General features: G+C 42.8%; 1 protein-coding gene across 1 annotated transcript in view; it reads left to right on the top strand.

Annotated features, from left to right (window-relative positions):
* EIF2AK4 (eukaryotic translation initiation factor 2 alpha kinase 4) overlaps positions 1-23229 on the top strand; it is a 72537-nt gene that overhangs the window by 28688 nt on the left and 20620 nt on the right. Inside the window, exons 12-26 of the mRNA XM_006275882.4 lie at positions 1072-1496; positions 2582-2651; positions 4036-4119; positions 5999-6121; positions 6579-6683; positions 7230-7290; positions 8119-8198; positions 9973-10074; positions 10702-10752; positions 13742-13978; positions 17132-17207; positions 18026-18147; positions 20762-20811; positions 20942-21110; positions 21613-21729. Of these exons, the coding sequence (XP_006275944.1) occupies positions 1072-1496; positions 2582-2651; positions 4036-4119; positions 5999-6121; positions 6579-6683; positions 7230-7290; positions 8119-8198; positions 9973-10074; positions 10702-10752; positions 13742-13978; positions 17132-17207; positions 18026-18147; positions 20762-20811; positions 20942-21110; positions 21613-21729 (1872 nt within the window). The remainder of the gene's footprint in view (positions 1-1071; positions 1497-2581; positions 2652-4035; positions 4120-5998; positions 6122-6578; positions 6684-7229; positions 7291-8118; positions 8199-9972; positions 10075-10701; positions 10753-13741; positions 13979-17131; positions 17208-18025; positions 18148-20761; positions 20812-20941; positions 21111-21612; positions 21730-23229) is intronic.

The following is a 23229-nucleotide window of genomic DNA, read 5'->3' as shown; positions in this document are numbered from 1 at the left end:
CACGATAACCAGCGATCCTGGTTTTCTCTGTTTAGAAATCGCAAGTTCTCTGGGTTTGTTTGTTTTGGGTTTTTTTTAAACCCCATAAATTCTCTGATTAAAAACCTCAAATTCACATTTTTCCATGATTGAAATAAAATGCCACTATAATATATATAGGTATCAGTTGAACACAATTTTTATTGATATATTTACAGTTTTAAAGCAGTTTGGAAGCCTACCAGTGCCTCAATCACTATAATAAAATAAAATCTAAATACCTATACATTTTGGTATTTGGTTTTGGGTTTTTTATCATGAAAAAGCAGAGCTCCCCCTGCCCCCTTCACTCGCCAGGATGTGGGTCCAGCTGCGGCTGCCCGCCCCACCCTCCGCACTTCTTTGTAGTGTTGAGCAGCCCTGATATGCCAGTGACCTGCCTATGCCATTGAACCTTACTCCCCACCCCCTGCCCTGCTGCAGAGGGGCCCCCAGCTACCACAGCTATGGGGCCAGGGACTTCAGTCCACAGCCCCCACCCTCCACAGAAGCATCTGAGCTCTGGCTGTTACCTGTAGGAGGTGGCAGCTGCTGTGGCAGAGTGGAGCCCAGAGCCCAGCTCCCCCTCCCCCACGGACAGCACAGCTGGAGCGCAGAGCCCATCAGAGTGGCAGAAGCAGGTTTCCTGCTGAGGGATCAGGACTCCCTGCCCTGCTGCCCTTCCCCCAGGGTCTCTGGGACTCGGTGTGGCAGGGCAGAGAGGGACTGGGCAGGGAAGGCTGTTGCTGCTATTGGGAGTTCCACGCTACTATGACAAGGGGCCCAACTCTGTTTTTCTCCTTTTAAAGGAGAAAATCCAGGTTTTTCTCCTTAGAATGAGAAAATACAGGTTTTACCCTGTTTTTTCATGGTGAACAGAAAACCTGGATCACTGTTGATGACAGTCCTGGGGGTGCACAATAAATGTGCTTTAGTGAGGCAACATAGTGAACTTTACAGTTGCTTAAATAGAGAACTTGATTCGTCGGTGCTGTTGCTCTGGCATCTTGCATGGGCTCTGATAGTGAATGTTAAATTTGCTCTAACTGGCAGGTACAAAATAAGCTTGATGGCTGCTGTTATGCTGTGAAACGTGTTCACATAAATCCTACCAGCAAGCAGTTTCGGAGAATTAAAGGGGAAGTAACATTACTTTCTCGTCTAAACCATGAGAATATTGTGAGATACTACAATGCTTGGATAGAAAAACATGAGAGCCCCCTCCTAAGTGCATCAACATCAGAAGCTACAGGAGAGAAAAAAATCTTCACCAAGTTAGAACTTAATGGGAAATATGAAGGAGAAACTATGGATGAAGTGGAGGCTAATGCCCCTCCCCCTGTTTTGACCAGTTCTATTGAGTGGAGTACCTCCTGTGAAAGATCTTCTAGCAATAAATTTAGTGGAGCTAATCAAGAATCTAGTGATGATGATGACGACGACGACGATGGTGGAGGGGTGTTCTCACAGTCATTTTTGTAAGTAGGCTTTAGTATTGGCATTAAGTGGGTAGTTACCATGTTTTGATAATGTATTAAAAGGCAGATTTTCTTTAAATTTCTTACACACACACTTTAAATTGATGAAGGTTTGCAGCATAAGAAGGAAAAGAAATTCAGTCCTAAGCTTCCAGGGAGGTCTTTTAAACAGTGTCACTGCAGAGTGTAGGACCACTCCAGCTTGTCCTCTTGGAGTTTTCCCAACTTAACAAAAATGTGACATGCTGTTCTCCATAAATCATTAGCCTTGCTACCAGTATAAGACACTAGAAGAAAGAGAACAAAACTAAGAAGTCCAAGTTGTCTGCCCTGCAAGCAAGCATTTGAGGAAGGTTACTCCTGTAAGTAGTTCAAGTAATTGCAGGATAAGGGTGTAAGATAGTTTTTTCCAAAAACAAAGTCAAGGCTACTGCTGAGCACAGACAAAGTCACATCATGTAGAAAAAGTCAATTTAGGTGACAGGAATTGGCATAATAGTAGGAGAGGAAGATCAGATCACTTGATTTTAAGGTAAGGAAAATAGATAAAGCATGAAGTTTCTTTCTCAGACGTTCCCTACCTGTTCCCTACATGTGCCTTATATTTTTTGTCATTGGTGGGATATGGAACTTCTGAAGACGTATTTTTTATAGTAATCAGCAACATTAAAAATAGTTTAAAAGTTCTGAAAATATCTCATTTTTGTGCTTTGTAATTTTAAAAGAACATTGCATAAAACTGTTTCTTTCTGTTTTCACAAGTTTTAAGGATCTTTTCTTGTTTTGTTCATTTTTGAGGTCTTCAGTTACTTTATTGAAATAAGTGAATTCTTGTCCGTAAGGTATAGAAATAAAATATTCCATTTTAAGTACCTTTAAATATTTCATTTCAATAATGGTAACTAATGGGACCAATCTGTTATATTTAACCTCACACTTTTGGGTGTATTTTTGTAAGGAATATAAAAATGTCTCTACTCTAAACTCAGATTTTCTACTTTTACAGTAAATAACCTTCTAATACTGTTGCAAAATGGGTGGTTTTACATAATCAAAAAGGCACTTCCTTTGTTTTTTCTGAACAGACCAACCACGGATTCTGAAAGTGAAATCATATTTGATAATGAAGGTGAAAATAGTAAAAGTCCTTCTCTGGTAAATATTATATTACTTAATACTGACAGTGTTTTTGTGAAATAACTTTTGGAAGAGGAGATAAGACCATACATTACACAACACAGATCTGTCTTGAGCTCAGTCTCTTTCCTCAGTACTGGTAGTACACCTTCCAGAGTATCACCGTTGAAAGCCAATAATGAACAATCTATTAAGCTACCTACTGTAATAATAGAGAAAAAAAAGTGGTGTCTTGATTATGGGCAGTCCATAACCTTAGTTTCCCCTATCGTGCATTGAATGAAATAGAACTACTCTTTTGTTACTTGTAAGCATTGATTCCTGGAGGTTCAGGGCTTTTATATCTGATTTTTAGTACCTGGTCTCATTTGAAAACTCAAATTCTATGCTGTTTTAATCAAAGTTATTGATTTACAAAATAATGACTACTAGCATATAATGACTTAAAAACAAAGTGAGGACGGGAGGGTGTTAGGATGATGTGTTGATTTTTTTATTTTTTTTTAATATCCTCTTCCTCACCACTTGCTGTGTGAAATCAGTGCAATACATCACTTAAAAGCTAATATATCCATTTTTCCTGCAGCCTACAGACCATGGGCTGAATTGGCCCATGGAGCAGTGTTATCCAGTCTGTGGGCTCCCCCTAGGTCCAGAAATTTGGTGGTGGGGAGCAGTGGCAGTGTTAATTGCCATAGCTCTTGTAGCTGTGACAGTTAACACTGTTTCTCCTTGTCCTGTCACCAAATTTTTGGACCTATGGGGAGCTCTGTGGGCCTGATGCTGGCCCACACCCTGGATACCAGTGACCTACAGCACTTAGGATTTCTGGCCTTGGTGGTTATATTTGCCCTCAAGTCAGTTACACTTTCCCTCTTCTGTTGATGCTTTTTTGGAACTATGTATCTATCGTACATTAGTGTAACCTTCAATTCTTAATTTTAATGTTACTACAGAAAAGCCAGTCACTTTTGGTCACTGAAAAATAGCTTGTATATTTTGTTGTTGTTGCTTGGACTTGAATTCAGCATTTACTTTTCTAAATGTTTTGACCATGCTTTATTTTTCCATTTAATATTTTTTCCTTTTCTAACATAAGGCAATTTGAGGTTCAGATAAAATTTAGATGTTGCTTTGTGTTCTTTTAGCCTGTTACTACCAGGGAGTAGGCAATGTGTTAACATTTTGAAAATGAGAGATGATTGATGAACATGTTTTGAAGCAGATTTCGAAGCAGTGTTAATGGGTAGGAACATGTGCCATGTGTTATCTGTCTTATTCTCATCAAAATCCAGCCGTGGAAAGTCAGATTGCAGGAATGTATTCTGACAATCCAAAATGGTTTGATGGGTGAGGAGCTAGACTTCTCTGTGTTTAGCTAACTGTTGTTGTTATGTTGTAGAATGAAGAACACAGTGAAAAGAATAGTCACAGTGAAGAAAATAAAGTATCGGTGGTTCAGACGATACACTACCTATACATTCAGGTTAGACATCTTGTGGGGTTACTTTATGGTTGCTGCCCTGAACCCCTTCCTTTGCCCAATTTGCTGCTCTGCTTTCTGCTTCTTGTCTTCTGCTCCCTGCCTCACCTGCTGCTCTTTCTGCTTCCTGCCCTGTGCTCCCTACCTGAACTCCTGCTCTGCTTTCTGCCTCCTGCCCTATCAACCCCTGTACTCCCTGTCCCCTTACCCATCTGCTGTGTGCCACACAGAGGCTGCCTGTGCCACTTGTGGCATCCGTGCTACAGGTTGGCCACCCCTGTTCTAGCTCAAGTACTGCAGGACATAAGTTGCATAGCAAAATCTAAAATTCATGTGTGCATAAGCATTTGTTCGGATCAATTCTGAATTACATTACATTAAAAACACACACAGTCCAGTTAAGAGAGGACTAATGCATAAATACTTTTTTGGAAGTGGCCCCTAGTTACTAGAGATAGGAATTAATATCCACCCTTTGTGTTTATGTAACTCTTGCTTGCCATCTTTACTTGGACTAATTTCCTAATCGGAGCATCACTCCTTTTCACTGTTTTGCAATCACAGTGTTGCTTATGAACCTACTTCCAATTGTGGAACTTAAATACAGCCTATTAATTTCTAAAGATCATGGTCGGATTGAATAAATGTAAAAGGCAAAAGGTTGGGTAGGGTAGGGTGGCATCTTAGAGACTAACTGGTTCAGAGCTTCTGATTCTGTGAGTGGACTGGCAGAAAAGAAAAGGTTTTATACAGGATGGGAAGGGATAGGAGGGGAGCCTGCTCAGAGAGGTAAAGAGTTAAGTTGATTAGATCAGTTGGGATGAATAAAGCAGATCACCTTTTGAAGGATACTGGAGTTAACAGCTAGTCCAGATAATGGACTACGAATTTGTAGTCCCAGTTGAAAATGGTTAACACAAGCCAGCCTGTGGATGATTTCTCTTTACGCAATTTCCTGCTCAAGTTGGTTTTTAAAGTTGTGCATGGTTGTTTGTTTGTTTTTTAAGGATAGCTACTCTAAGGTCAGTGGTAGAATGTCCTTACAATACAATCCTCAAACTATAGCCAGTGAAATCAACGTAGATAGACTCAGACCCCACTGACCTGCTACAGTAGCAACCCTATGACAAGGCAAGAGTCTGGTTGTCACTTACAGCCTCCAGGTTGAACACCATGGACATCACTAATGAGTTCCAACTCCAGTTGGAGTCAGTCCAGAACTATTTAAGAAAACAGTTTAAAACAGTATTTCTTCTAGATTTGAGGTCCACTGAGTTTTTGTTTTTTATTTTGAAGTCAAGGAAGGGTTTCTTTTATAAGAGTTGGAATTTTGGAAGTTGTGGCAATAACAGCAGATGATAGTTCATGATTTTTGCTGGTAGATAAAGACCTCACAGAACAACATGAGCTGTTGAATGATATAAACGAGGGGTGTTCAGTCCCCAGACCACAGACCAGATCTGGCTTGTGGACTCATGCCATCCAGCCTGCAGGGGTCCCCAGAGGTCTGAAAATTTGGCAGCAGGGGGAGCAGTGGTACCAATTGCCAGTCTGTTGCTGACAAATTTCCAGACCCCTGGAGAGTCCAATAAGCCAGGTAACATGCTAGATTGGTGTACAGGCATGGCCTGGGGCCCAATTTGGGCACACAGGCACCTGCCAGAGGCAGCTGAGGGCCCCAGGGAAGTGGTACAGGGCATGATCTGGCCCTGCACCACACATCCAGTCCATGGCCCCAAAAGGCTGAGCACAGCTGATCTATACAATTTGCTCTCAGCTCTTTTTGTGGTTGTAGAACAGAGTAAAGCATTAATATATTTTCAGAGATAAGCATCTTTCATTTTTTTCTTAACTAAAGCAATTTTTTTTTTTGCATGTAAAGATGGAATATTGTGAAAAGAGCACATTACGGGATACTATTGACCAAGCATTGTGTGAAGATACCAGTCGTCTTTGGAGACTTTTCCGAGAAATTTTGGATGGATTAGCTTACATCCATGAAAAAGTTTGTAAACATTACAGTATCTAGAGTCCTTATTAACTGTCTTGAGTCTGTAAAATAAGTCTTGTCTTGTTTTGTCTTTTTGTATACTCTATTCCATTATTATCCATTTTTATCTGAAATAGCTTCATAAACTTTAATTAATTGCTCTAGACTTGCCTTAATTAAGCAAATTGTTATGTTTAAAAAGACAACTTTTACCACTGAAAATTGATAGCTGCTAAACTATAGTCTTCAAGCATTATCTCAATAATAATCACTAATTTTGTAGACTGTATACAGATCCAAAAGAGGTCATTGCTAATACTGTTTCATAGCGACTTATAAAAGAGAGGTTACATGTATCTAGATAGATAGGTATGTGTGTAGGGGGCGGGGTGTGTGGGGGTACGTAACCAAACGCGCACATGCATCCAGCCCTTCTCATTCTTCTCTTTTTTTTTTTTTACTTCATTAACAGGGAATGATTCACAGAGATTTGAAACCTGTAAACATTTTTTTAGATTCTGAGGATCATGTGAAAATTGGTGATTTTGGGTTAGCTACAGATCACCCAGCAAATACAGTAAGTGCGTTAAGTAAAATTAAGGTTTTTTTATCATAATATCCAAACAATATCAGAAACTGCATGAAAGCATTTTTATTTGATGTAGGAGTAATGTGGCAGGAACGTATTAAATAAAAGCTAATGTTCATTTGATTTTTAGTGCATAGCTCCTTTATTTATTTCACTACTTAATTTAATTCGACTCCATAATTTAAGGCATTTTTTGTGTTCATACCTACATGCGCCAAAGAGTAAAATGCATTTCTTACTCATTAACTGGCTTTATCATTGTCTAGAATTGAAGCGAGCGTGTTGTTTGTTTGGTTTTTTTTAAGTTAAAGCCAAAATTTTCAAACTTGGGAGCTTGTCATACTCGTACATTTGTATTCAGGAATGCAGCCTAATACATAATTAAAATGTTTCATTCTAAATAATTTTCAAAACAAATTACTATATTAATTGCAATCATGAAACTATAAACTGATAATCTGAAAAAGCCAACAAAAATCTTTTAAATAATAGATGTATAATTTCTCCTCTCCCACCTCCTCCCCCCCTTTTCAGGCTGATTCTAAACAAGGGGAAGATCATTCAGACGGCAGTCTCACTAAGCCTGACCCATCGGGTAAATCTAAAAATATATATTTTTTGCATTTAAAACTAGTTTCAAGAAAAATCTTCCAATGGTCTTTGCTTTATGTACTTGAACGAGGTGAAATCCTCCAGTCTCCATTGCTGAAAAGGATTATAAAACTCATACCCTCTCAATTCAGGTTTATTTTGTTCAGTCATCCTTTTGCATTTGCTATACTAGGAGAGAAGTCCAGTGCGTCTGCAGAAAAATGAATTCACCTTTCTCTCCAAGGTTTACTACTGTACAGCAGCAGATCCAGGAACACAGGGGAGATGCCTTCCCCCTCCTGCCCCTGTCCAATCCCCTACACACACATACTGGAGCTCAGAAATATCTGCTGTTTGCCCTTCACCTTCCTCCTGCTCCCACTGAATCCAGCAGCAAGGGAAAGGAGGAATGGTGACAGCTCTCAGTCTTTGTGCTCTGGAACCACATGAAAGCAGGGGCTCCAGCCGGACTCTGCATCAAGAGCTCATGTGCAGCATATTCAAAATGTGATATGACTGTACTGCCTGCCCCCTCTTGATCCACCCTTGCCGCTGTAGTTTAGTGAAATTCCCATCTGTGGGTACATGTGTTCAGAGCTCTCTACGTGATCAAGCTAAACTTTCATCCATTCTGTCCAGCCTGTGCATGTAAAGTGCAATTTTATAAATAGAAGATGCATAGCATACAAAAGAAAAGAGAATCTTCTAAGTCATGCCAGTTTTTTGTACTAAAATCCTATTTAAAGAATAAGGAAACTATATTGTCTTAACCGTTTTGCTGCTATATTCCACAGCAGTTTCTTTGAAACTAACATTTTAAGTATGTTTACAGGTAACTTGACAGGGATGGTTGGCACTGCATTATACGTGAGCCCAGAGGTCCAAGGAAGCACTAAATCAACATATAATCAGGTAATATTGATATGACTTAATAAAACACATGATGAAATCTGGAATACTGTGCAAAATTATTATCTCCCTTATTCAAGAAATATAAATTCAGACTGGAACAAGGAGAGAGATACCACTAGGAAGATCAAGGAAATGAAGAGCCTAACCCATGAGAAGAGTCTAAAAAAGCTTGTCTTGCATAGTCTACAAATCAAAGGTTGAGAAGGGCTACACTTGCTGTTGTAAACACAGCAAGGAATTAAACACCAAAAAGGGAGAAGAGCCTACCATATTTATGTAAATGTAAGATGACACTGTATTTAAGACTATCTGCAATAATTAGATTCTATACATAAAAAAAAAAATTATAAATTTGTTATAATTTTCCATGTATAGATTGATTGTTGGAGGGTTTTCTTTAATTCATCCCTCCCACTGTTTCAGGAGTGGGGATGCAGGTGATGTATGTGGGAAGGTCAAGCAACTTGTCCCCTGCTTGCTCCAGTCCCCTGGTACCTCTGCTCCCTATCTGGCACCCCAGCCTCTGCTTTCCTCCTTCCCCAGCATCTGCTGTCCTCCTTTCCCCCTAGTGTTTGCTCCATGCCAGCAGGCTCCATCCCTATTCTAGTCTTGGGCACTGAGCACAATTCCAGCCGAGTCCCCCATATCAGCCCTGTGGGCTGCTCTGGTGTTGGGCTCGTGCTGTGCTCAGTACTCCAGGCTGCAGTGTGCATAGAGCCTCTCTGCATAAACCGAAGGTAAGAGGGGGGGGAAGGGAGAGGGGCCCGTGGGGGAATGGGGATATAGTATGCGGGGGGATGCAGAGAGGCAAAAAGTAGCTGTAGCTACAGCCTGAACCCTGGGTAGGGGTTGGAGCCCGAGCCATAGCAGCCGCCTACCCCCCATTTAGAATTCATGATTCTAAGACAAGGGTCTCCCCCACATTAAATGTGGGGGGGAACCTCACCTTGGAATCAAGTAAATACAGCAATATGCAAGTTTAAAGATATAGTTGGCAAAAGAACATATGAGTATTCACTGATTATATATCAATCTAATCCTGAAATGAGGTGTCTAATCATCAGAGGACTGGGTTTCTGGAGCAGCTTTCTGATGGGAGCTTGAGGACAAAAAAAAACCCCAGCCTCCCTAACAAGCTTGATAGAGAACATTAAAAATTCAAGTAAGATTATATGATATAGTTTGCTACAACAGCAGGGAATTGTACTCCATATCCAGAGCCCGCCCAGTCTTATTTCCTATGTTTTTTGTGAGTGAATAGTAACAGTCTTCTCTTCCGAGAGACATACCATAAAGTCTCTGTGTAGTAAACTTTGTCTATCTGTAAATTGTCAGGTACAGATATGACTAAAATTTAAAAGCTTAAAAGCTGAAATACTGCAGCCCTGTACACTAGTTTTAAAAATATACACGGTAGCCATTGTTTAACCTTGATTATACAACTAAATTAATTTAACAAATAAAAATCAAGATGCCTATTAAAGCTAGAGGGAAACAAAATTTAATCTTTTTTGAGTCTTAGTTTTGCCATTTTTGGTCTTGCTAAAATGTGTTTTGGGTTACTTGAAATAGTTGTAGTACCATGTACATATGATAGCATAGAACTTATGTTGTATGGGGAAATCTAAATGATGAACTATGTTTCTATTAGGAATAATTGCTCTTCTGGACTCCCAGAAGAGAATGGAAAGTAAGTTATTTTTTGTCTATTACTTCGATCATGTCAGAAATAACTATTGCAATTAGTTTCATTACTTGAATTTTTCTTCCCTAGAAAGTGGACCTGTTCAGCCTGGGGATAATATTCTTTGAGATGTCCTACCATCCTATGAGTACTGCATCAGAAAGGATCTTCGTTCTGAGCCAATTAAGACTTGTATGTATAACATCGTTGTGGCTGTGTCTATCATACTTTAGTGAGTAAGACGGGAAAAGTGCATAGAATATTGCAAGTAAATGTGCTATATATTGCATCTTGAAAGATTTTTATAGTTGGATAAATGGGAAATTGCATAGCTACCATGGACATTTGAGTTTGTCTCACATTAAGGTAGTGAAAGAGTGTTGCAGTTGTGATGGTCCAGAAATTATGCCAGAAGCAAGGATTTCTTAGGGTGATATCTTTTATTGGGCCAACTGTATAGTTGGGATAGAGTTAGACAAGTTTTTGACTGTTGTGAGATCAAGGGGGTAGTGTGTTCACTATCTCCAAATTTTCTTTCAGAGGGTTGTTGCCATAGACAGGTTGGGGACTTTTCTTTATAACTGGGTAACTTGTAAAAATAGAGACTGTCTTTTACTTTGTATTAAAAACCCCATAAATAATTATAAATAATAGTGGAGTGCTGTCTTGACAACCTTAATTATGACAACTGCATTTTTTGGTTTTGAGTAATAAAAACATCTAGACTTACTGTGTCTTCTGTATATACATATTTTAATAAGGTTAGTTCACCCAAGTTGGATTCACTACTGTAATTCAAATGTATTTGATCTTTTATAGCCTACTATTGTATTTCCAGAAGACTTTGATGAAGTGAAACATGCAAAGCAGGTAATTTTACAGTCATTTTAATTAGTAGGTATTCTATATTAAGAAATGTTAATGATTATTTTTCACTTCATTTTAGATTAGTAATCTCTTCCAAGTCATTATCACATGACATGAGAACAAAGTAAAAAGAAAACTCAAAAGGATAAAGCAATTACTACAACTGACGTTACATATACTTAAAACACAAAGGCCTAGATCCTATTCTGCCTTTAAGATGTCTTTGTCTTTGCTGCCACTACTCATAAAGTAAATATCTCACCTCTGGAGTTCAGTCCTGTTCACCCAGGGAGATGTCATTCTCCCATTCTGTCATTGAGTAGTCTAGTGTTCCCCTAGAGGCCAATCCTGTTCCATCCTGCTTTCTGACAATGAGAAGCCTTATGTGACTCCAAAGACAACCTCTTCTGCCTAGGGAGGCATGTGACTCTTATACTCAGTGGAGGGTCTTTTAAACTTCAGTCACATATAGATCTTGCTTAGTTTTACTTGCTCAGAAGGGCAAGGCTCAGACATCTTTTTGGGATCAAACTTGCTCAGAAAGGAAGATGTCAAGTTAGAGCACTTGCCCCAGAAGTGGGAGGATCTGTTTTATAAGTCTTCCTCAGGCCTATAGGGTATGAACCTATATCTACCCTACCCCTCAGCCTACAAGCTAGGCAGGGTTGAGGATGTCTTTCATCCCTTTTGTTGAAGCTGGCTTCCTGAGCATCTAAAAATGCAGGAGGGGGCCCTGACTCTAGTCCAAAGAGAGAGGCACTCTCCTGGGAGAGAGGGAGGGAGATTCTGGCCTCTAGTCCCAGTGCTGTTTGTTATTGGTAACAACCACTAAACAGCCTCATTGTTGTACTTTCAGGTTTGCATTTTGCCTGTAGCTCTGCAAAATGCAAACCTGGTGGGGTGTGCTTGGAAAAAGACATACAGCTGTTAAAGCACAGATGAGCCCTTAGCTGTCTAAAAGCCAGCAGGTGCCAGTTAGATTCCTTAGAGGCACAATAGGATCTGGACTAAAATTCTCCTGTGCAATCATATCTTTTAAAGTGAAATTGAAGCTGTGTTGCATAGCAGTTAGTCTAACCTTTATTTCAAATGCAGAAAATGTGTCACAGAAAAGAAAAAATATTTGTGAGGTAAAATTATTGTTATAAGTTTGGCCCAGCTGCAGTGGCCACCAGAGGTTCATTTTGGCAGTGGAGACAACTGGAGCTCAATGGAGTCATACACAGTCTTGGGATTTTTTTTTTATATTCCTCCCCCTACCCCTTCTCAGCTGGGCCTTCATTCCGTTAGCCAGGAACAGGGTGCTGTACAATCATTGTGCCAGGGATTGGCAACATTTATGAGCAGAGTGCCAAAATCATCTGCAACCTTGACTCATAAAATGTTGGCATGCCAGGGATGGACAGCGGGGGAGCTGCAAGGGGCCCAATTCTTGTTGTGTCAGCATAACCCTTTCCCCTTCACCGCTGTCTGTCCTGAGGTGTGCAGCCAAAGCAAAATGCTTTCACATGCCACACTCTAGCACCCATGCCAGGGGTTGCCTACCCCTGGTTATACACTCTTAGGCTGGCCATATGGAAATCCGGGACATTATCCTGGAAATCTGGGATGCCGCCCACCCCCCATCCCCTCAACAGTCTCACAAGTCAGTGGGGGCAGGCTGCATGGAAGCCAGAAAGTGGTGTGTGCCTGCAGGTTACTTCATGCTGCTCTGATTCTCAGCCAGTCTGTGCCCCCCACCCCTTTGTTTCTGGGGCGCCCATTATAATTCCCAGCAGCCAGCCAGGACCAGCCTCCGAAATCTGGGACTGTCTCACCTAAAACAGAACATACAATCTCCTCTATATCATCTAGAAATTTCCATTATCCCAAGGCAATGGTCCATGGCCTGGCCCTGTGGGAGGGAAGGAGGTGGGGTCCAGCCTCAGAGTTGGGTGTATAGCCTGGACCCACAAGGGGAAGGGACATAGCCTTTCTCTGACCAGGCACAGAGGGTTTGAGAATTTGGCAGAAGGCAAGGTGGCCATATTAATGGCCACGCTTCCCTTCTGCCAAGTTTCCTGACCTGTGGGAAGCCCCACAGGCCAGATGCAATGCCTCCATAGGCCACATTTGGCCCCTTCCTTTTTCCTACCATTTCTGCTAATTGGTGGAATGGGTAAGTGAGTTTAGCATTAGGATGGGGAGATTTGAGCCTCCACTGGCAGAGCCCTGGCGGACCTAGAGCTCTGGCAGCAACACTATCAGTTGTGGCAGGATAAGGAGAGTAGTTCTTCCTGCCCCTTTCCACCCTTACAGGGTGAGAAGGTTGTCTGTGGTAGCTGCTGCTTTTGAGCAGCTGCCAACTAATCATTAACAACTTGCCTCATTCCCCAGTAGAGGGGAGGACAGACTGTCAATTGCTGGGTCCCTTAGGGGCAGGGTTACCCAACAAGCAGCTCCTGGTTGCCCCCTGGCTGGAGAGAGTTTGCTTTTGAGGTGACTTGGTAGCCCTTCAGCCAGGAAGCTGGTACACTTGTATGCCCCCACATCCCTTTGCTACATTTTTCTAATGCTGCAGATTTCCTGCACTTTTGCAGTGCTGCTGTTAAATGCCTGTCCCTAGCCTAAGATTCTTGTTTTTATTGTGTCTATAGTTTAAGAATTCTTGTTGCATTTTTTGCTAGATAGTCTGTGGTCTCTTAATCAGTATAATAATCATCATTTTGTTGAAGTTTTTACATCTTTTTTCAGTTATGATATCATTACCTAGCACCCTAAGAGCTGTGACGGAAGTAATGAATTTTTTGTGGTGTTTATATACTCTGCCACTGTATCAGTAAAATGTATTAAAATAATGAGAGAACATTTTTTACAAGATTCAATATTAGCTTTCTCTATGGAGCCCCTAATTTTACTAACTTGTAACTGGTAATGCCATCTAAAACATTCCTGCCATGCCACTTTTGATAAAAATTAACATGATGGTATTATTTTTTTGTTTAATTTGTAGAGATTGGTTATTAGCTGGCTTTTGAATCATGATCCTGCAGCACGGCCAACTGCCATGGAGCTGCTAAAGAGCGAACACCTCCCACCTCCCCAGATGGAGGAGTCTGAATTGCATGAAGTACTTCACCATACCTTAGCCAATGTTGATGGGAAAGCTTACAGGACTATGATGAGTCAGATATTTTCACAACGCATCTCCCCAGCAATAGACTATACCTATGATAGCGATATGCTAAAGGTTAGTTTCAAATTAATTTTTTTTTTAATTGTTGCAGCTAAAAAAAATATGGATATGATAAGGCTGAAAGCCTGCCTTTCATGATCATTTCTAACAATGATTAATATTTCAACTGGGGTCCCTTAATAAACTGTTAGATCAGGCTCACTGTTCTGATGTGTTCATCTAATTCATAACTACTCTATTTGACAATCCTATATTTGAACGAAAACTTAGACTTTGTCTGACTATGGGAACATTTGCTTCCTATTCTTAATTTTTATTGCATTAATGGCACTTGTATCTGAGTACCAATAGAATATATTTGTTTTTGGGACATCACCGTGTTGTACCCTTTCAGATCAGCCCTTTAATGATAACAATTAAAACTTGATTTTCTAAAATACTTTGTAAAATATTTCTAAACTTTTACAACTTTTATAACTCAGCACTGCCCAGTATGTGTGTGGACTCCAGATACCCACCACAAAGGATGCATGTGCTAATTAGCCCCTGTTTATGACTGGAACTGGGTGTTCTTGTCACGAATCCTGGGATCCTCTAAAAATGTATATGCAGATGAGGCGCAGAGTAACCTGGGGGGCAGGGCTGCACTGATCATCAGGGATCCTGGTTTTCTCTGATTAAAAAATTGCAAATTCTCTAATAAACCCCCCCAAATCTGAGATTAAAATGAAATGCCACTCGTGTGTGTGTGTGTGTGTGTGTGTGTGTGTGTGTGTGTGTGTGTGTGTGTGTGTGATATAGGTATCAATTAAATATAATGTTTTATTGAGATATTTACAATTTTAAAGCAGTGTGGAAGCCAACCAGTGCCTCAGTCACTATAATAAAATAAATTCTAAAAACCTATAAATTTTGGTATTTGATTTTGGTATTTTATTATCATAAAAAAAATCAGAGTTCCCCTGCTCGTTTAGCTCGCAGAACACAGGTCCAGGCCCCTCACTCCCAAGCCACAGCTCTGCTGGAGGGGGCCCCCAGCTGCCAGGGTTATGGGGCCAGGGACCTAGATCCACAGCCTCCTGCCCCCTGCAGCAGCACCCAAGACCCGGCTATCGCCTATGGGAGACAACAGCTGCTGCAATGCAGCACAGAGCCTGGCCCTCTCTCCCCCGTAGGTGGCATGGCTAGAGCCAGAGCCCATGGGTGCAGAGATGCAGGCTGCCTGCTATGGGCTTGGGGGGGGGGGCTTGGCTCCCCACCACTGTGTACACTCCTGTTGGAGGGCCAGAGGGGACCCGTGCCCCCCAGATGGGGGTGGGCTGCCCACTGCAGCCTTGGGCTCCCTAGCCTGCTGCCCTTCCTCACAGCATCCGTAGCCCAGCAGGTGGGACCCCACGCAGCAGGACAGAGTAGGGTAGCCATCATAGAGGTCATTCCAATTTTCTGCTACTCTGTCCTCTATTGATACAAAACCCAACACCTTTATGTCCTCTATTTTTCTCTTCAAAAATGGAGGAGTCTGGTTTCGTATCAACAGAGGACAACCAGACTGTCCTCTGTGATGGCCACCCTAGGGCAGAGCGGAGCTGGGCATGGACTCCTGGCCGCTGCGAGCTCTGTGCTGCCCTGGTGACATGTACCCTACATGCCCCAGCAGCAGCAAGGGGCACTACTCCGCGCCTCTGCCCCTGCTGCTGCCAGGCAGGCAGGGGATGCTTCACCAGGGTGATGTGGGGCTTGCAGTGGTAAGCAGCTTCCCCACCCAGCCCTGCTGTGCCCTACCGTGCTGAGTCCTGCTTGCTCGGCTGCGGGGTAGGGCAGTAGGATGAGGAGTCTGAGGCTGCAGCAGGTAGCCCGCCCCATGCCCAAATCTGGGACACAGGGGCAGGGAGCTGGCCCCACCACCTCCACCCCCAAGACGAGCCGCCCATGGCCCCATCCTGGTCTCTGCTGGGGCCCTGGGCTCCAAGCCCCATGCACTGCTCAGCTGGGTAGCAGTCCCAGCCCTTCTCAACTCCCTCCCTCCCTATGGGGGCCTCAGTCCCCCCTCCTCCTCCCCTGCCAGACTTACCTGCAGGAGCTGCTCTCCAGACTGTCTGGTGGCCATGTGCATATACATGCATATGGTGCTCCCTGCCTCCTGCCACCCTTAGAGGCTGGGACTCTGCCAGCCTGCAGAGAGCTCTTTGCAAAAGTGCAAAATCTGTGTGTTTCTCCATTGAAAGAAATATGCATTTTTCTTGGGTAAAGGGAAATCCACATTTTTCTCAGTTTTTCTGTGGGAAACAGAAAACCTGGATCCCTGATAATCATATGCTACAGGCTGAGAGAGGGAGCAGTGCAGGAATTCTGGGTGAACTGTTTGGGACCCTGTTTAGTGATGTTTGCCATACATTTAAGGCTGTGAAGAAACAGGAATTATTGAAAGGCACAGCTCAGCTGTGGGAGTGAAGAGGAAATCTAAATACACGCAGTTTAGTGGCTCACCATGACTTAAAAAAGAGCATTGATAAGGACTACACGCAATGGGCATTAGTCTTATTCAGGTGGATTGCATTAACCTATCCTTTGCTTGCCTAATGTGTAAGGACCTACCGAAATCATGGTGGAAGTGGGCTGTGAGGCAGCTCTTTTAATTTTCCAGGTTTCCCCCATGCTCCCTCCTTGCCCTCTCATTGTTGGTGCCTGAGAGGGGCCCCAGTGGCCCTGCTGCTTGTTGCTGACTGGCTGGGAGGGAAAAACCATATTTAAAACCACAGTTTTCGCCTCCCAGCTGATCATGAGGAGGGGCCCTGCCATTCGCTTCAATTGGTGGGGAGAAGTGGGGAGCATACAGGGGAGCCTGCAAAATTAAAGGAATTGCTGCTCAGCCCACTTCCACCATGAATTTGGTAGGTCCCTACTAACATGGGCCAAGTGTTTTATAGTCACATTCAGTGTTGGCTTTATTTTAGTCAACTTCATAGTTGATTTGCATTACTGAGCACATGCTGCTTTTGGCAGCAGTTTAAGGGATAGACAGTGTATTTAATGAAGTTTCATTGTATGCAATTGTAAGATGAGGAGCTTTTTTCACCCATGCTGATTTGAGGGTGGTGGGGGGAGGGACCTCATCTTATATTTAGTAAATATAGAAGTTCATATGATGATTTCTGCATCTAAGTCTGTGTATAAGTGCTACTTCTTTAAAGGGATTTTTGTCTGCAGGGTAGTTTTTCGATTCGGGCAACTAAGATGCAGCAAAACGTGTGTGAGACTGTCAGCCGGATCTTTAAAAGACACGGTGAGTTTACTTACAATTGTTCCTTCTTTTTTCCCTAAGGCATAACTTTATATATAAGGGATTTAGAGAAGTCCCTTATATAGGGACTTTTGCTAGTACAATGATTTCAGTACTAGCAAATTAGACACAAGGTTGTATTGACCAATAGATGCAAATTGTTGAGGTTTTAAAACCTTTTATTTTTATTTTTACATATGAGAAACTGGCTTTAAATTTCAACTCGTACGTGGGCTATGGTGAGGTTTTCAGATCTTAGTCTGTTTAAGTCCCATGTCTTTCAATGTATACTGAATTATCTTGTTCCAATGACCAACACTGCAGAGCTATTTAGAGTAGGAGTTTCTTTATAGGTATTATTTAGGTGACTGCATAACACTAGTGCCCAACCTTCCAGCCTTCTGGGCCACATGAGTGGCACAGGTTTGGGCTGCATGCTGGATCCTATGCAGGGTCACCACTTAGGGTCAGTTCGCAGCTGTGATTTCCACGTGCCCCAACCTGGCCACAGAGTAACCCCTTGCACCTGCCCAACTTCATGCTGTTATGATCTAGTGTGCAGGCTGACAATATCCAGTTTTCAGAGCTCCCCACAGGTTTGGAAATTTGGCAGCAAGTTAGTGGCAATTAGCGCTGCCACTGCTCCCCTGCTGCCCAATTTCCAGACCTGTGAGGAGCCTTGTGGGCCAGAGGTTAACCCCCGCTGATGTAGATTAAAGCAAGGTAGTAATAGTTAGTATTTCCTTAATAGTAATTTAAGCAAAGAAACAAAGTCTGGGATCTTTTACAAGTGCTAATGCTGTTTTACCAATGTTGTGCAGGAGCTATCAAGTTACCCACCCCACTGCTAATGCCTAGAAACAGGAAACTGTATGAACATAATGAAGCTTCATATTTCATGGATCACAGTGGGATGCTGGTGATGCTGCCTTATGATCTCAGGGTAAGTTGTGTACTCTATATTTTAAGCTGGGTTTGGGAAATATTTTGTGTTGTTTTCTTTGATTTGCGCATCAAGATTTTTGGAACAGGAGTCCCTTTTTACCTCCCTGTTACCAGGGATCTTGCGATGCAGGTCCCTTCCTATCTTCCCTTGGATACAGTTTTCCCTCTTTGATGACCATTTGATCAAGTAGAGAGGGAGGACAGGAAAAGGGCCACTTGAGAAAAGTAGCCCATACGAGCTCTACTTTTTTGCATCATGATCAAACTATAGTCACAACTCCAAGGAAGCATGTCCAGTCAGATCTGTCCCTGTATTTGTCTTCAGTAGTAACCATCCCAATGAACTTCTGAGTAGAAGAAAAACGAATTACTGAAAAGTGCTTCTGCTTTTTCCATTCTAAAAAATCATATTTAAGAAAAACACCTAAGCAATAAATGTGGTGTGTGACAGCGTTAAGGTTTTGTTTTGTTTTCCCTTCGCATGCACCTGTGTGAGGAAAAGGATTTCATTCAATCGTTTATGGTCCATTCCTTCACACATATAACTCGGGATAATAATGTCCCCATCCCTTTTGTTTACCATGTATATGTACTGTACCATATGTATATATGCATTGTTGTTCCTGCAGCAGTGTTCACAACTATTCTCAACAGATCCTTAGTGATGCTGTTTCAGAGGAAGACTGCAGGCTGGTCTACAGGCTGCTGGTATGCCAGTAGAATTACTGTCGCCATCCCCTGCTTCCAGTCAGGTCATAGATTTTCTCCAATGCCGCTAGGCAGTAACTGCTCTAGATGTCAGATGCATAATTCAGTTTAGCCTTTTGTGGTTTAGTTGATCATTTTACAAAAATCAAGTATAAAATGATACTTTGCTAAATTGGCTATGAAACTAAAATGACAAGATATTTCCAGATAACCTTGACTTTTTATAGTGAAAGTTAGTAGGGACATTTTTTCCTTGCCTGTGAAAGCTACAGCAGAAAAGGCTTCTCTGATGAAGGTCCAAGGTAGAGGGGTTATGTGCAGGTTCCACCTGCCCATTACAGTCCCTTTTTCTCTCCTCCAACAGGGTCTGCCCTTTACACAAGATGGTTCTTTCTTTGCTGAGACTGAACAGTTTGTCATCTGGAAATGTTTGCTTTTGTGTGTCATGTGTACATAGGAGTTCCAGGAACCACATTATTATTATTATTATTATTATTATTATTATTATTATTATTAATAATGATGATCATAATTTGCCTACTGCATAACATCACAGCTGCTTATCATTCTAGAACAATACAGTGTGTGTAGTATCAGATCACTTTTTTTTTTAACTGTGTCCCTGTCAGTTTTCTTTCTTGGATTCCTCTGTAATTGTTATCCAAATAGTTCTTCACAAAATTATTTTTTCCAGCTTGTACTTGATTGCCAGCTTACACTTCTATAAGTAGAAGTGCGGGCTAGAAGCCTTTAAAGCAGGGATGGGGAACCTCCAGGCCGCTGGCTGGATGCAGTCGGCCAGGGACTCCATTTCCCAGCCGCCCCTGCCCGCACAGCTTGTGCCGGGCTCCATGGAGACCCCAGCCTCAGCCACGCCAGCAGCGCATGCAGCAGAGCAGCGCAGGAGGCTGCTCCAGAGCTGCTGGGATCTTGCAGCGGGACAGCTTGCTCCAGAGCCAGGGCAGAGCCACAATCTGTAGCCTGCACCCTCCAGGTAGGGGCATGCATTCAGGGAATCGTGGCTGTGCCCCGACTCTTTGCAGCAGTGACAGCCTGTCTGGAGCCAGGGCAGAGCCACGATTCCCTAAATGCATGCCCCTGCCCGGAGTGTGCAGGATAAAGATCGCCGCTCTGTCCTGGCTCTGAAGCAAGCTGCCCCTGCTGCAAGATCCTAGCAGCTCTGGAGCAGCCCCCTGTGCTGCTCTGCCATGCCCACTGCCGGCATGGCTGAGACTGGGGTCTCCATGGAGACTGGCACAAGCCATGTGGGCAGGGGCAGCTTAGAAATGGAGTCCTTGGCCACCTGCATCCGGCCTGTGGGCCAAATGTTCCCCATCCCTGCTTTAAAGTGTCTTTCTTCATAAATGGTAGGTAAAAAGTCTTATTTTCCCCACTGCCACGCTAGTTTTAAGCCAGTGTGATACCACTGGAATAAAAGGAAAATCTAAGTATCTGATAGGCAGGGCCCTCATGGTCTTGATCTCCTTGCTGGAAGCAGTGATTCCTGAGGATATTGTGGACTCAGCAGCACTGGCTTGGTACTGCAGTTTATAACTTCCTAATACATCACTGGGAACTGAGCATGGCTACTTCTTTTGGATAGTGCCCTGTATTTGCTTTTTGGATGCAAGTCTTGTGCTTCTCTCCCCATGTCTGTGTAAAGGATGAAATAGCATTTTCCTAGAAAATACATCTAAGATACTTGCAGCTACTTCAGTACTTTTAGAGACTCTCACAGGTGGGAGAATAAATGGGTAATTGTATAGTGTATAATTCCATGTTATTCTAAGGGCACAAGTCAGAATGAAATTGTATGTGTAAGCGCAGACGCGCGTGTGTGTGTCTATATACACACACATGTGTATGTATAATGTAATATCTCAACCATCTTTTTGTGTTTGCAGATTCCTTTTGCAAGATTTGTAGCTAGAAATAGTATATCAAACTTGAAAAGGTAAGGGAAATGGCTGAGAGGGATAATACCTATTCATCCAAAGAAGGTTTAACATTTGCCCATTGTTCACATAACTGTTCAACACAATGACTGCTCTATATGTATTGATTTATCCTTTTGTTTTTTGTAGGTATTGTATAGAGCGAGTTTACAGGCCTCGGAGATTAGACCGTTGTCACCCCAAAGAACTCCTGGAATGTGCATTTGACATTGTCACTTCCACTGGAAATAGTTTTTTACCTATAGCAGAAACAATCTATGCCATTTCAGAAATCATCCATGAATTTCCAGTTCTACAGGTTGTTCCTCCACTTTGCTCTGCTGACTAGTATATTCTTTTTTCTTTCTCTAGCTACTTTTATGATAATGTGTTGTTTTGTTGGAGAGGAGATCATAAATAAGGCAATATGCCAGCAAAGATGACTACTAAGAGAGACAATTTTTATCTGCCAATGAAAACATTTTTGTGTTTCGACTTTTGATAAAAATTGAAAACTGCATCACTGTGACTGAAAAATGTTTTGCAAATGATATTTCCAGTGAACAGTAAGTTGTTTTGCAAAGGATGTTGCAGTAGAACACTTGAAATATAATGGCTCTCTTCCTTCAAGGGAATATTTCTCTCTTGATACCAATACTAAAGTTGGTGTTAAAAAAGGGCACAAATCTTGCCAGCTCTGGACTGTACAGAGGGGAAACTAAGATAACAGGGAGGTTCAGAATTAGTCTGGATAAAAGTGAAAAGTTATTTTACGTTTTGGAATGCCCATAAAATATTGTATTTTTCCTCTCTTCTCTTAGGAAAGAAACTACAGCATCTACCTGAACCACACTGCTTTATTGAAAGCTATACTCTTGCACTGTGGAATACCAGAAGATAAACTCAATCAAGTTTACATCATTTTGTATGATGTTGTGGTAAGATTAGTGACAAATGCAAAATTTAGTTTAAAAATTCAAATGTGGAATGCTTAATAAAACATTTCATTCATTTTTTTTCCCATTGGTTCATATTTTTCGAATGTGGGTTGAGGCTGACTTTCACCATTCAACTTTCTGACATCTTGGTACCCCTCCATTCCCCAGGTTATTAAGTAGTAGTGGGTCCCTCTGTAAAATAAGTGTACATGGTATAGAACTTCAGTGTGGCTCTAGATGTTGTTCCAGTCATAGCATTGCCTTCCTTACATGATGAAGACATTGCGCCATGTCCATGGGCTGCACTTGTATAGGGCAGGTTGTCAGGAAGAAGAAAAAAGGAATAACAGTTTGCACTGTGGTTGCTGACCAACTGGGGGAGCTCTCACTGGTCAGCAGCACCACTGAAAAAAATAAATGACTCTACTAAAGAGTAATCAATCCCCAGGATCCCTGAGGTTTCCCCAGGAAGCAAGATGGTGGTGGGGGGAAATCTGACCCCAGCTCCCCCGACCTGCACATGGAGTTGGGGACACTATGCCCAGCTGAAGTAGATCCTGGGTCTCCCAGGCAGCAGCAAGCTGGGAAGGGCGGGAGAAAATCCCTCTCTCACTTCTCCACAAAAGTTCAGTGAGGCCCTGGTCTCCTGGGCAGCAGCAGGCATGGAGGGTAATCCCCTGCCACTTCCCCTGCATAAGTACAGGGAGCAAGGGACACCCTACCTGGCTGGAGCAGAGCCTAGATCTGAGCAGCAGCAAGTGGGAAGGGGGAATCCCTTCCCCCTAGTTCTTCCCTGCACACATGCAGGAAGCTGGGGATACCCTGCCTGGCCACAGCACAGCCTGCTCTGAGGAGATTACCCACTTCTACTTCCCCTGTGCTTGCTGCTGCCCAGGAGACCCAGGCTCTGCTATGGCAAGGCACAGCGTCTGTAGCCCCCTGTGCTTGTGAAGACAAATGGTGGGGGGGATTCACCCCCACTCCTTCCTGCTTGCTGCTGACTAGCAGATCCGAGTTCTGCTCCAGCCAGACTGGATGACCCTGGTTCCTGGAGGGAAGTGTGGGGGGGGGATTTCCCCTGTGCTTACTGCTCAGCCAGTGTTGGGTAGCAGCGTGTCCCTGGCTCTCTACCCTTGTACAGGATAGTGTATAGGGGGGATTCCCTCCCCCCTATGCTTGCTGCTGCTGCCCAGATGCTATAGTTCACTGTGGCAGGGGTGTCCCTCCTTATCTGCTCTGTGTTTGCATGGGGAAGGGGGGCAGTGTTGCCCCAGGATTCATAGATTCATAGATGTTAGGGTCGGAAGGGACCTCAATAGATCATCGAGTCCGACCCCCTGCATAAGCAGGAAAGAGTGCTGGGTCTAGATGACCCCAGCTAGATGCTCATCTAACCTCCTCTTGAAGACCCCCAGGGTAGGGGAGAGCACCACCTCCCTTGGGAGCCCGTTCCAGATCTTGGCCACTCGAACTGTGAAGAAGTTCTTCCTAATGTCCAAT

The sequence above is a fragment of the Alligator mississippiensis genome, chromosome 2 (genome assembly GCF_030867095.1).
Source record: "Alligator mississippiensis isolate rAllMis1 chromosome 2, rAllMis1, whole genome shotgun sequence".
NCBI lineage: Eukaryota > Metazoa > Chordata > Crocodylia > Alligatoridae > Alligator > Alligator mississippiensis.
This window is presented reverse-complemented; position numbering and strand designations above follow the sequence as displayed.